This window comes from Aethina tumida, chromosome 1 (assembly GCF_024364675.1).
Source record: "Aethina tumida isolate Nest 87 chromosome 1, icAetTumi1.1, whole genome shotgun sequence".
Lineage (NCBI taxonomy): Eukaryota > Metazoa > Arthropoda > Insecta > Coleoptera > Nitidulidae > Aethina > Aethina tumida.
The window spans coordinates 54,079,336-54,094,716 of NC_065435.1; the positions used below are offsets into that span (position 1 = coordinate 54,079,336).

At 32.6% G+C, this 15,381-nt stretch overlaps 2 protein-coding genes across 3 annotated transcripts in view; both read right to left on the reverse strand.

The window, feature by feature from the left end:
• LOC109594831 (leptin receptor gene-related protein) overlaps positions 1-15,381 on the reverse strand; it is a 133,020-nt gene that overhangs the window by 45,101 nt on the left and 72,538 nt on the right. The gene's annotated exons all lie outside the window — the stretch shown is intronic.
• The window catches only part of LOC109594834 (receptor-type tyrosine-protein phosphatase kappa), a 98,355-nt gene that overhangs the window by 27,844 nt on the left and 55,130 nt on the right, over positions 1-15,381 (reverse strand). For both annotated transcript variants that reach the window (XM_049965260.1, XM_049965253.1), the window contains one exon: positions 9,315-9,402. In XM_049965260.1, the coding sequence (XP_049821217.1) occupies positions 9,315-9,402 (88 nt within the window). The remainder of the gene's footprint in view (positions 1-9,314; positions 9,403-15,381) is intronic.

Sequence of the window (15,381 nt, forward strand, 5' to 3'; positions counted from 1 at the left end):
GAAATTCATTGTTTTAAAACTGAACATTTACTGTCTGCAAACTTTCGATGAAAGTTTTGAGTTATACATCGGTGGAAAAAGCGGACAAACTCGCCAGAATATTCATCGCGATATCTTAAATTATCTTTGAAGTTAAAAACTATTTAAATCAACTGATTAAAATATTCCACGAACTAGATTTACTTTGATTTGATTTGATGATAATTAGATTTATTAGGAACTCAGGTGGGGAAATTTCGATTAGTTTCGATCTTTTCGTTTTTGTGTGAGAGGAGGTTTTCATTTCATTTTAGGATATTAGATTCCATGATGAATTTAGTTGTCTTAGGTGTGTCGTTTAGATGTTTAAAAAATTGTTACGGTTAAAAGGGCGTCGATAATCAGTGAAAGGCCACTTAACCCTAACAAATCATGTAAGCTCGAGTAAGTTTTTGAAAAGGTAGAATGTTTGCAGTCGTTATATTATACTTACTGGTTAGTCATATAAAGCTTTCACCTTGTCCTTTTATATATAGGATTTTAAAGAGGTTCCATTTTCTTCCTTTTTGGTTTTGTGTCTGTAAAATTTATTTCTGCAAGGCTTTCAGGGTAATTCTTAATTTTCAGATTCTGCTTTATGCTTGAAATCTGATCATTGCATGTTTCTTTGTTGTTATAAACTCGTTCTGCTCTATCTGTCAGCGTTTTAACTACTTCCTTTTCAAATGATATCTGTATAGTTGGATAAAAAATTTAAATATTGATCAGTATGTGTTGGTTTTCTGTTGACTGATGTATTTGTAGAATTATGGTTTATTGTAACCAGTCATCAGAGAGTGGGATTTTTTTTCCCTTGACAATTAAATGTCTCATATTTTTTATATGATTAAAAAATTGTTTCAATTTTCCTTCATCATAATTCCAAACTATAAACCTTGCATCGACATTGCCAGTTTTTGTTTGTTTGTTTTGGTAGCGAAACATTATTTTCCCCTATAATCAATCAGGGATATTTGCAACAATTGGAAAATAGAGTGCATTCATTGAAATTTTGATTTATTTATTCCTAGGTAGTTCCAATCCTATTTAAAAATTATTCCTATTCATATCTGTACACTTTTTACGCCGTAAATTGAATGAAACGTTCCGAAGTAGAAACTAATTCCGTTCATTATCGAATTGAAAATGCCCCGTGCGTATAAAATCTGAATCGTGCCGATTCGCAAAATGAAATGCGTTCATTGAAAAGATCACGAAGAATTAAATACTAATTTATGCGTTGTATGTGTTTGTCGAATTTGACAATAATCATTATTCTTGTGCGATTACCATACAATATTGATGGTCGAATATAAAAGTGACGATAATCAATAAAAGTCCATTTAACCCCAGCAAATCATGTATACTCGATTAAGTATCCGAGAATGTAAAAGGTTTGCTGTCGTCATATTATACTTACCGACTAGTGGAGTAATGTTTTTACTTTGTCCTTTTACATATGGGATTTAGAGGAGGTTGTTAACTCCATCTTTTTCCCTTTTGGTTGTAGGTCGTTTTCTTATGTTCAATTTTACTTGTGGAAGGTTTATGGGTATTTTTTTTAGTGTTTCTTTATATTTGAAATCTCATCCTTCCATGTCTCTTGGTTGCAACAAACTCGTCAGGCTATATTTGTCAGTCCATTGGAATTTTGATTTGTCTATTCCTAGGTAGTTCCAATCCAATTTCAAGATTATTGCTATTCATATCTGTACACATTTTGCGTCGTATATTGAATGAATCGTTCAGAAGTAGAAATTAATTCCGTTCATTATCGAATTGAAAATCTCCCGTGCTTATAAAATATGAATCGTGCCGATTCGCAAAATAAAATGCGTTAATTGAGAACATCACGAAGAAATAAATACTAACTTACGTGTTGTATATGTTTGACGAATTTGGCAATTATCACTATTGTTGTGCGATTACCATACAGTATTGATGGTCAGCTTCAAGGATGTCGATAATCAATAAAAGTTCGTTTAACCTTAAGAATGTAAAAGGTTTGCAGTCGTTATATTATACTTACTGACTAGTTGTGTAATGCTTTCACTTTGTTCTTTCACATATGGGATTTTGAGGGGGTACCTAACTTCATTTTTTCCCTTTTGGTTGTAGGTCGTTTTCTGCTGTTCATTGTTACTTATCAAAGGTTTATGGGTAATTATCAGTTTTTATATTCTTCTTTATATTTGGAAAATCTCGACCTTTCATGCCGCTTTGTTGTTGTACAACCGTTCGGCTCTATCTGTCAGCGTTTTAACTATTTCCTACTCAATTAATATCTGAATCGTTGGATGGAATTTTTAAATATTAACCAGTATGTGTTGGTTTTCTGTTGAGTGATGTATACTCACTGACAATGTTGCTATGTTTTGCCAAAACAATATTAAATATGAACATCCCCTTCCTGGTATTGTAATATCTTTGTCACTGAGTATATTTATAGAATTATGGTTTATTGCAACCAGTCATCTATTAACAAGTATGATTTGTTTCTTTCTCTTCCATGATAAATTTAATTGTCTCGTGTGCATTTTTATATAGTTAAAAAGAATTGTTTTAAATTTTCTTCACCATAGACATTGCCAGTTTTTTGTTTGTTTTGGAGGCGAATCATTTGTTTTTCTCTTGAATCATTTTATAGGGACATTTGCAACAATTTTAAAGGAGAATGCAATCATTGGAATTTTGATTTATCTTTTTCTAGGTAACCCATCATCTTCAGAAGAGAGTCACTTGTTTCTTCCTTTTCCATGATATAAATTTTCGTGTGTATTTTTTTGAATTGTTAAAAAATTGTTTTAATTTTTCTTCACCATAATTCCCAACTATAAACCTTGCATCGACATTGACAGTTTTTTTTTGTTTGTTTTAATAGCAAATCATTTGCTTTTCTCGATAATCATTTTATAGGGACATTTGCAACAATTAGAAAGGAGAGTGCATCCATTGGAATTTTGATTTGTCTATTCCTAGGTAGTTCCAATCCAATTTCAAGATTATGGTTATTCATATCTGTACACTTTTTGCGTCGTAAATTGAATGAATCGTTCCGAAATAGAAATTAATTCCGTTCATTATTGAATTGAAAATCTTCGTGTGTATAAAATCTGAATCGTTTATTGAGTGATGCATACTCACTGACAATGTTGCTATGTTTTACGAAAACAATATTAAACTTGAACATCCCCTTTCTGGTATTGCAATATCTATATCTTCAATCATCTATTGACAAGTGTGATTTGTTTCTTTCTCTTCCATAATAAATTTAATTGTCTCGTGTGCATTTTTATATAGTTAAAAAGAATTGTTTTAAATTTTCTTCACCATCGACATTGCCAGTTCTTTTGTTTGTTTTGGAAGCGATTTCATTTGTTTTTCTCTTGAATCATTTTATAGGGACATTTGTAACAATTTTAAAGGAGAATGTATTCATTGGAATTTTGATATATCTTTTTCTAGGTAACCAATCATCTACGAAAGAGTCACTTGTTCTTTCCTTTTCCATGATATAAATTCTCGTATGTATTTTTTAAATTGTTAAAAAATTGTTTTAATATTTCTTCACCATAATTACCAACTATAAACCTTTCATCGACATTGCCAGTTTTTTTTTTTGTTAGCGAATCATTTGCTTTTCTCGATAATCATTTTATAGGGTTATTTGCAACAATTGGAAAGGAGAGTGCATCCATTGGAATTTTGATTTGTCTATTCCTAGGTAGTTCCAATCCAATTTCAAGATTATTGCTATTCATATCTGTACACTTTTTGCGTCGTAAATTGAATGAATCGTTTAAAAGTAGCAATTAATTCCGTTCATTATCGAATTGAAAATCCTCCGTGCCGATTCGCAAAATAAAATGCATTAATTGAGAACATCACGTAGAAATAAATACTAATTTACGTGTTGTATATGTTTGTCGAATTTGGCAGTTATCATTATTGTTGTGCGATTACCATACAGTATTGATGGTCGGCTTCAAAGACGTCGATAATCAATAAAAGTCCGCTTAATCCTAACAAATCATATATGCTCGAATAAGTATTTGAAAATGTAAAAGGTTTTCAGTCGTTATATTATACTTTCTGACTAGTTGTGTAATGCTTTCACTTTGTCCTTTCACATATAGGATTTGGAAGAGGTACTTAACTTTATTTTTTTTTCTTTTGGTTGTAGGTAGTTTTCTTCTGCTCAGTGTTACTTGTGAAAGGTTTATGGGTAATTATCATTTTTATATTCTTCTTTATATTTGGAAATTTCAACCTTTTATGCCTCTTTGTTGTTGTACAACGGTTCGGCTCTATCTGTCAGCGTTTTAACTATTTTCTAGTCAATTAATATCTGAATAGTTGGATGGAAATTTTAAATATAAATCAGTATGTGTTGGTTTTCTGTTGAGTGATGTATCCTCACTGACAAAGTTGCTATGTTTTACCAAAACAATATTAAATTTGAACATCCCCTTCTTGGTATTGCAATCTATTGTCACTGAGTATATTTATAGAATTATGGTTTATTGCAACCAGTCATCTATTGACAAGTGTGATTTGTTTCTTTCTCTTCCATGACAAATTTAATTGTTTCTTGTGAATTTTAATATAGTAAATAGAATTGTTTTAAATTTTCTTCACTATCGACGTTGCCAGTTTATTGTTTGTTTTGGAGGCGAATCATTTGTTTTTCTCTTGAATCATTTTATAGGGACATTTGCAACAATTTTAAAGGAGAGCGCATTCATTGGAATTTTGATATATCTTTTCCTAGGTAGTTCCAATCCAATTTCAAGATTATAACTGTTCATATTTGCACCGTAAATTGTTACTTACGTATAAAATCTAGATCGTGTCCAATTCACCAAATAAATGAAACGCGTTAATTGAGAACACCAGGAAGAAATAAATACTAATTTACGTGTTGTTTACGTTTGTGGAAGTTGGTAATAATCATTATTCTTGTGCGATTACCATACAATATTGATGGCCGGCTACAAGGGCGTCGATAATCAATAAAAGTCCACTTAACCCTAACAAATCATGTAAGCTCGAGTAAGTATCTGAGAAGGTAAAATGTTTACCCGTATCAAGTGACAGATTTTCGGTTCCAATAAAATGAGGAAAAACGGATCGTTTATCATATATTCCCCATTTCAGTGTGGAAAGAAATACTAGTAAATCTTTTTTAAGCACGTTTTAAGCGAGTTTCCTCTAGTTTATCATAACGCGACATAATTCAGAGATACGGCTCGGGACACGAACATAAAAATTGTATCGACATATATCGGGTAATACGTGTTCATAAAACTGTTCGGGCATCAATTGATATAACACATAAAACATATAGGATTATTTATGGCAAGGAAAACAGAACTTGCATTTTTGCATCCACGCCGGACATAAACCACTTAAAATCTTTAGTGTCCATTTTTATGTCCGCTCTCAGGAGGATATATGGTTGTGTACTATATTCTAGTAATAAACTGTGTCGTGAATTCAATGAAATATAGCGCCTTGGTGCTGAAACAAGCAGATATTTTACGATATGTCGTAAACTTATGACGTGTATGTGGCGCCATCGCTTGCTTTATTATTCATTTGTTTTGGAATAAATGCGAACATCGACGCGTAATCATTAGTACAAATGACCATATTGATGGATTTATGAATTACGTGATTAAAGCTTTGATTATGTGTGTTCATGTCGTTATGGTATTATTATTCTGTTTACGATTTTGTTTCATTTGTGTTGCAGGACAGTTCATTAAAATGGAATTAAAAGAATAAAAAAAAAATGTGCATAATTGATGCGCTTGCAGGAATTTCAGAAGCTTGTAGCCCAGTGTAATTCCAATTATTGTTCGTAGAAAGATGAACTCAACGTAAATCATTAAAACTTTTAAAAGAATCGATTCCATTCGGAGGTTCGTAGAAAATGTCGAATATCGAGCATTGTTACATGAACAATACGAGATGATTTCCTTAATTTCGTTCCAATATGGAAAAAGTTTCAGTGCAATTTCTGCGCATAATCACGATTTTCGTTCGAATGATAAAAATCGAGTCTGGGCCAATGTTTTTTTAGAAAAATATTAGCCTATAACAAAATAATAATTGATTACAAAGCTAATAATGGGTTGGATCTAATGAAATTATCGACATTTTCTTGTGGTATCACATCTTAGGTGAACTGAATCTGACGTCTTAGTTCATTAAGAGTCCGTGGACGATGCTGTAAATTCGTTAAGCGTCGCCCCATCATACACCACATTTTTTCGATTGGGGTCTGGATCTGGGTGGCCAAGGCAGTAAATTCACAAGGGAGGCTTCTGGGTAATTTAGTGTATTCCTGGCAATATGTGGACGGACATTACCTTGCTGAAAAGTTAGTCCGACATCTCTATTTATGTAGTGATGAAGATATCCTCATAACGCTGGGACATCATATTGCCTCTAATGAAAACTAAAGGTGACCTGATACCATAAGCAATAGCGTCTCATACCATTAAACCTATAGTGATGTAAACATGCCTCTTCATAGCAAAGCGAGGATCACGTCTTTCTCCAACCCATGACTATAGTGCATACTCAAGCAATAACGTTATTCATCACTAAACACAATGTGATCCCATTCCTCATTCCACTATTAACGTTTCATACACCAGTCATTACGTTGGAACCTACGGTATGCTGTTAAAAGTAAGACCAAAAAAGGGCGATAACTACGTAAGCCAAAAGACCTTATACGGAGGTAAACAGAACAATTGCCATACATTCATCGGCAAAAAATTCATCAGCAATTAGCCGTCTTGAATTCATCTTGTCCCTTAAGGCCAATAGAATAAGACGACGGTCTTATAACTCTGGATCTTTCGGAAACTCTTGCTTTACCCCTTCTGCTCTCTTCATTCCTTGACTGCCAACATGGAATCACAATACTCACATCTTTATTCGAAATTCCTGCTTCATGCAGGCCCACTATTCTACCTCTATCAAACACGCTTAAGTGGCTAAAATTATTTCTTCTTCGTACTCTGACCATACCACATCTTATAATCAAAATACAATATTGGTAGAAAGTAGAGCAATTTTTTTATAGTTTAATAGAACATTGAATAAATCTTGCTGATTACTATATTTTTTGTGTTTTATTATGTTGTTTACTATCTCCTATAAGTTTTAAATTGTGTTTAGAATGAGAGATGGAGATTCATAACATTAATTTTTTACCTTAAAAACCATTGCTTCGGTTCATTATCCTGTTGAAAATAATGTTTTAGTGGCACATTTTCATTTGAATAAGGTACCATTCGAGGGGAGGAGCCATTTCAAATCCAGAAAAGCAACCTCATACCATTACTGACCCTCCGCTGTGTTTAACAGTGGGTATGGTTTAAGCCTTTAATGAATAGGTCGCCTTACATATAAAATCCCATCATTCTTAACCAGATTAAACTTGGATTCATCACATTAGATCACTCGTTTTCAATTATTTTAAGTCCAATGTAAATGGGACCTGGCAAACTTAAGTCTGTTTCGTCTGTTCTTCTCTGAGTGTCGCGTTTTTTTGGCTGGTCTTCTCTGTAGTAATCTGTACCTTACAGTTCTTGGAGAAACATTAATTCTAAGTTGTGTCTCAAGGAGAACTGTTATTTTACTGCAACTAAGGAAAGGATCTTTTTTGAAGTAGGATAAAATTTGTTTATCTCGAAACCTATTAGGTTTTCTTGGTCTTTCAGATTTATTTATTCCTTTCACACTACCAAATCTTTAAAATTGTTGTAAATCACGCAATACAATCGATTTATTTAGACTCAATCATCGAGCGATATTGATTTTTCTCTCACCGGATTGAAAGACCGATACAATCCGCATTATATTAACTCAATTTACTTAAGTATATACTGCAAAACTAAAAATTATTGTCGATTTCATTAGGATTAGTGACATTTAGTAAAAAGGTACTCCACCTTTTGCAAACCAAATATTTAGTTTTGATTTGTAGACAACAGAATTACTTTTAATATAAGAAATATTCACCGATATGTTTGTATTCAGTGTGTTTATAATTGGTATAAATTTTGTTAGATTTGTATATACAGGGCGGTAACAATTTATATATTTTTAAAGTTATTATTTTGTATCTTATGAACATTACATGATGTTTATGAGCTGAGATTTAAAAAATAGTATAGTGTGTTTTCTTGAGAGTAAGGCTACTATCTATTCCTTCTGTTCAATGTAAAAATGTTAAAATAATAATAATAAAATCAGGAAATTATAAAGGTCTTAATTAACAAGAGAAACTGATACGTTGATTTTAAATTACCATACAAATACGCAAACAATCTATAAAATAATAAATTTTTCATGATAATCAGGTTCTTAAACATGCGAACGTCTCCGAACTTATGGCACATTAATAATGGATCACTGTCAGTAAAGTTTTTTCTCCGTGTTTATTTAGTGTAGGTTTACTTAGACCCGCTGCACAAAGCTTGTCTCCAATGAATAAACCATGAGGTTTTCAACCATGTCATTCACTTACCAACAGCACATTAAAATTTCCATGGACTTCCATTTTTGTCTCGGCGACGCTTCTGCTACCGTTTTACTTTGCGATGAATTTAAATTTATTTCGGGGTGGCTTTGTATTTGGAATGTTTGCGTTTGTCTTGGGCTGCAACTGAGTTCTGTTGTGATGGATTTACTTATCGGATTAAAGTGGATGCCGCGAAAAACACGAGTGACGTCCCGAAAGGAACGGAAGAGACGTAAAACAAAATCGGCAACCATCGACAAAAATTTTAACACGATAAATAATACACGGATTTACTTGGAAACTCCGATAAATACGTCGGCAAAATTGCCAGTAAATTATTTCAAAGCGGGTTATAAAAAAATTTATATCCAAATATTTGCGTTGAACCAGATTTATTTGCTAAATATTTACCTTTAATTACACACCGAATTACATTGTGAAACACGCCAGACAGAAACAGATTTTGGTCCCGAAGAAAAACATTGAGTTGCCCATACAATGGATTTAAACATTTTATCTCCCGCTCTAATTCCACGGTACCCTTTTGATGGATAGCGTTTAGTCGGTTTTTCCCCCTTTTCGGACCCGTTTAGGGAATTACTCCTTTTGCAACACGTTTTTTATATCGATAATAAAACAAACCAGTACGGTCGGAGAAAATCGTTCGCATTGTTGTGGACGCGACTATAAAATCGGTCCGGTGGAGGAAATAATTTTAAAATTTAAGACTAATCTGTGCCGATTGTGTACTCACAAGGAATGCATCTTTGGTTTTGATTCTTTTCTAAGTTTGCTTTCTTTGTCCCATGTCGACAGGAATGGGTCTCCACTTTTATTGCGATCTGCAACAAAACACAAAATAAATAGTCTTACATGAATCTTTCAAAGAATTTTGTATTATATTCTAATATTATCTATTGGACAATATAAAAAATTGAAGAAAAAGGAACAAAATTGAAGATTAATACAAAATATTTAAAATATTATCTTCTTTATACGTACTAACATATACAGAGTGGTCATTAAAATATCTTTTGCAAAATAGAAACAAAAAGTAATATTAACGTTATTATGGGAAATGGGCGCATACAAATTGCAGTTTTTTGACATCGTGCAAAAACTTTCAACAATGTTTTCGTCTACTTTTAACAGAGCAACAATTTCTCAGTCTAGTGTAAGTAGCTGCCAAAATAATTTCTATCTACTTGTGGAAAAATGTCTAGAAATCAAATTTCTGATTTTGATAGGGCAAGGATAATCGCCTTACATCAACAGAGTTGATCAAATCACCGAATTTCAATGACATTTGCCACATCTAGATCCAAGAGAGAGGAAATATGGGTGTAAGGACGGACACAGTTTAGAAGAACCTATGGCAGATTGATTTCTGCACCTTCAATCCTACGACGACTTGATGATGGTAATTTAAGATTCAGAGGACCATTAAGAGTGCTTAGACTTACAAGCCAACATATTGGCACGCATCTAGAGTGGGCTTAAGAGTACATAAATTGGTTTTTACCACAGTGAAGAAACGTCCTTTTTTCAGAGTCCAGGTTTGGACGAGTGTCAGCCGGCGTCTGAGGGTTTGGAGGGAATTTGGTAATTTAAGATTCAGAGGTCTGAAGGTTTGGAGGGAACCAGGAGACACTACACAACTGGCTTTTCCCAGAGAAGTGGTTCCATTTCAGGGAGGGACAGAAATGTTTTGAGATGGTATTTTGCATTTTCGACGAACTCTACAAATTTATATACCATATACATAAATAGGGAATATCTACCTCCAAAATGTTATCAAACCAGTTATTGAACCCACGAGACGCGAACTGGGATAAAACTTCATTTTTATAGATGTTAATGCTCCAAAATGCGTTAGAAGAGGCAAATGTGCAAAAATTTAATTGGTCACCAAACTCCAGATATGAATCCGATCAATTTTCAGGAGACTAAATCCACCCAAAACTCCTTAGGAACTAATTATAGCAATTCAAGGGCCATCATTTTGCAAGAAGACATCAATAATTTAATTTTTTTCGATTCCCCGGTGTATTAATTCACTCCTTCAGAACAGGGAAAGACATACAGAGTATCTATGTGATTCTTTAAACTACATTATTTTGCAACTTTACAAATTTTAATAAACTACTTTTTTGGTTTTAGTTTCTTTTTATTTTTCTTTATACCAGTGTTACACCAAATCAACAAATTATAACACGTTATTCTCTTTTATACCCGAAAATATTAGGGTCCAAGAGTTTTGACGGTGTGTGTATTATATATTTGAATTGGATGCTATAATAATTTTATGTTTAATAACAAATCTACAAATTTATGCCATAATCCATTCAAAAAACTTTAGTCTTTTAGATGACTTATTACACTATCGCTCATATGTAGAGCAACAAATTAACAAAGTAATTGTTAGAATATAGAAAAAATGTGAAATTAACTTTTTCTAATTGCAAATATAAATTTTGTTAAAAACGAAAATAATTTATATTTTTTTACTAAAACCAAAGTTCAAAGGTTCTAAAGAAGTAATAATTAATTTTTCAATCTATAAAATGTAGAATAATTACGATTTTAATTTTCTTATTTATTCTCCTCCCAGTGCTTTTTAGTTACATGAACAATAAATCGATTCAAAATTACCCTTTGGTTAAAAGCTAAGATTAAAATATTCTTCAGTATTATTAATTAATAAAAACGGAAATAATTTAAAGTATAATTAAACATAACTAAGTGGTACCCACAATATAATCGCAAGTAATGAATATTTAAATTATAAATTCCTAAACTCAAATATAAGATGAAAAAGGAGCACGGATCGATGAATAAAAAGTGCAGCAGCAGACCATCAAATCCATGGTCTGTTATTGAGCCATTTTCTTGTCGTTGTTCCGCCTTCTCCATCGCTTCTCGCGCTTATTAACGTTGGCATTTAACCAACTCATACTCGTTGCATTTCCGTTACGCGACTTTTCCTGGACCGACAACCCTAAGATTTTAAACTTGTTTCACCGCAACGAAACTCCAAACTCGATTCCACCAGCTCAATTTCAAGATTGGTTTGAATTAATTACATTCGTCAATATTATTATAAGTGCATCGATGCGAATTTCCGTTTCATCTGGCATTAGTAAATGAGTGTTCGAGATCGATAGTGGGCTTTACTTGATCTGAACCAACGTAATTTCTAAATAGTCCATTTTCATCTCGAGCTTCTCCTTTTGGCTTCGCCGTGACTTCGATTCACCCGGATTCCTTATCGCGCCCTTAATGTCCACAATCAACCAGACCATTAGTTGCGCAATATTTTTCTCGCTCTTCGGTGTTCCTATATTGACGCGAAAGTGGTTTTAGTGTATCGCGTAATTTTCTTTATTAAATTTGCTAAGCATAAAATTGTCGTAATATCTAAATAATTGAAAATTACGAAGAATTTATCGGCTCATAACATAAATAAGCCGGAAAGCGGAGCGAAGAATTAAAACTTTTGCTTTGCACTTAAAATAATGAGCCGTGCACAGCAAAAACTGCTAGGCCATAACGACATAATAAAGCTCTTAAAATATGAATAATTCATCAAGGCAATTTTATCGTGCTACACTTTTAGTATATTTTTTTAATCGTCCTCTATCTTACAAGTCCAATAATCTAAGCTATTGCATGTCAGGAACGTGTTTCTTGAAAACGGTTCGTGTTAAAACACCAAGGACGTGGCTACTTGTCTCCAAAGGTCATGGATATGTGTGAAATTGACCACAAGGTCATTTCATGCTTAAATTACCCGTTGCTTATGTGCGATACATGAGCATGAAACTACCCAATGTCACGGCACATCCTGGATAATATCTAAACTGCCGGACAAATTGGAATAGAGATAGCATCAAATTAACCCTTGCGATTTTGTTCTATTAAATGAACTGCACAAGTTAAGCATTTAAGGTCTTATCTTTTAATGCCGTGCATATATATGGCAGCTGGCGAAATTCGAACATTTCTCAATATTATTACGGGCGCATTCACCAATATTTAAAATTTGTAGCACCTACAGTAGCGGGCCGAATTAGAGAACAAATTTTATTTTATAATTTCTTTTTTATAATAATACGTTAAATAAATCTATTATACCAACAATAAACACACGATGTATACATTTTTCAATATATATTATTAATTTCATTTATATATAAATTTTAAGGAAAGTACATAGAAAGGAGTGTGCAAAATTAAAAAAAAAAAACAAATTTATTCATAATTTTGAGCCACAAATTTTATATTGTAAACTGTGTTAGCTGCACACTTGAATGGACACCACTTAGCATTTTTTTAAATCAAATTTATGTGAATTATAACGACAAAACTCTTGAACCCCCTAATAATAACTTGTTATAATTTATTATATATATTTTGTTGCTTTCTTACAATGATTTTTGCATATTTATTTATTTATTTGTTTTTTGATTTGGTGTGACACTGGTAGAAAAAAAATAAAAAGAAAATAAATTTGCAAAATAATATACTTTAAAAAAACAAATGGATAGTCTGTATGTATATAATTATAAAAAAATGAAATATTTTTCATAAATTTGGCACTTCTCAGGTAATTTTTCAGAAAAATTTATTGTAGATAAAATTCTGAGATCTTTTTTTAATTCTCATTTTTTCAAATAGATTTTTAAAAAAATTATTTTAAATTAAATACTGAACAAATAATATTGGGATAGATAGAATATTTATTTAAGACTTTTTTAATAAAAAACAAAGAGTAGGCCGTGGTTTTTGATTTAATGAAACGAATTGTATAATTGTAAACCTACAATTTTTTCGACATGAAATAGGCTTAGCCTCAGTAACATTATGAAACATTAACGGCCAAAAAAAATCATTTCCCGCGGAACAAGGTAGGGAAATTTAATTTGTCGACTTCAGCTTTAAATTGTGAAATACCACAACCTTTGTTTTTAATAATACGGATTTTATAATTCGAAACCGAATTTAATCCGCTGAATTATTAAGGGAGACAAAATGCGGTTACAATTTCGAAGCGACCGAAGATATTTTTATTATTACGTTCCATTTTCTGTTACAGTGTAGACTCTTATGTAATAAAGTATTATTCAAGTGACAATACCAATCGTTGTTTACGTAAATGTTTGTATTACGCAAACAAAATATTTTTAATACCTATAAAATAATGAAGTTACGTCTGGAATTCGCGGCAAGTCATTTCTATCGGAAGAATTCTAGATGAGTTATAGTTTATTCGGTTACAAATCTCTCAAATCAGAAAATCTACGTGGTCAAAGAAGTAAACAATGTGAAAAGTTTCTCCAACACACGATTGAAATATAAATAATATTCAAAGCTTCAGGGTTGAGTAAATGGTGATTTATTTTTTCTTCAGTCTATTGGTTTTCTTCCCATAAATTCTAGGTGGCCAAAAGAGTGAAGACATGAAAGGTTTCAGCAACACATGAGACAACAACAACCTTCAGAGATGAGCAAATGATGCTTTATTTTCTCTTCAATCATTTGGTTTTTTTCCTATAGAAATTAAGTGGCCAAAACAGTGAAGCTATGAAAAGTTTTAGGAAAACATGACTGAAATAGATAAAAGATAACAAAGCTTCAGGATTGAGCAAATAATTATTTAGTTTCTCTTCAGTCATTTGGTTTTCTTCTCAATACAAAAATGATAATAAGGCATTTGGAATGAACAATGATTTATTTTCTTTTCAATAATTTTGTATTCTTCCTAGAAAATCTAAGTGGTCAAACAAAGAATAAAACGAAGTTTCAGGGATGAGCATCTATTGCTCAAAACGGCGAACATTGTGAAAGGTTTAGGAATGAAAAATATTATTACTTACCAGGTAAAAATAGAAGTTCATTATAAAGTTCAAAATGGATGACAGACAGATATATCATATTATATTTCCATCATAACGTTTTTATATCTTATCCTATTTTGGTTTTTCTTCTAAATACTTATAATTTAGTAAAAGAATGATTAAAAATAAAAAAACTGAGATATTAGAATAAATTATTCAAATAATGAAACTGACTAAAAAATTAATAATTTGTACTTCTTCAGCTGTAACTCAGTCATCTATCTTCCGATCAAAACGAATTTGGTGTCGCCAGACGTGTAATTTATTACCGAAGTGATAGACCGAAAAACACAAATTCGCCTTATCTAGGTGAATGGCCCATTTTCGTATTCAGAACACCCAAACTATCTTAAAAGAAGTAAAAGAAAGCTTCTATATTTCAGCATTAAACTAGTGTAATAACAAACTTAAAGCATTATTAGTTTTATTCGGAGAAATAATACGAGAAAGAAAGGCTCTCGTTTAACCGTATAAAAACTAAATTGTTCCTGGATTTGGAACGGCAGCAACATCGAGAAACTTTACGGCTGCGCCATTAACGTTCAGATTCCAGAACCCATTAAATTCGATATGGTTCCATTCGGCAGATTTCAGCCGTTTACGACGCTCCCTGACGAGCTTTAACTCCCGCCGAACGATTCGGTTGCGGCACGTGCCGTCCTTCCACCGCCGCCACCTCGTCCACCGACCGTCCGTTCCTTCGCTTGCAAATTAGCGAAGACATCGACGAAAAGAAATCATCGACGGATCCAATAACTACGTTATCCGTTATCGACGAGAACGACTTCCGTACGAGAGTCAAAAAAAGCGATCGGAGCAAAACAAACGGGCCGTCCCCATTAACTTCATCCCCGTTTCTTTTCGGCGTCCGCGTGTAGTTTACGACGTAGTCCCATCGACACGGACCCGATCCGGACAAATGTC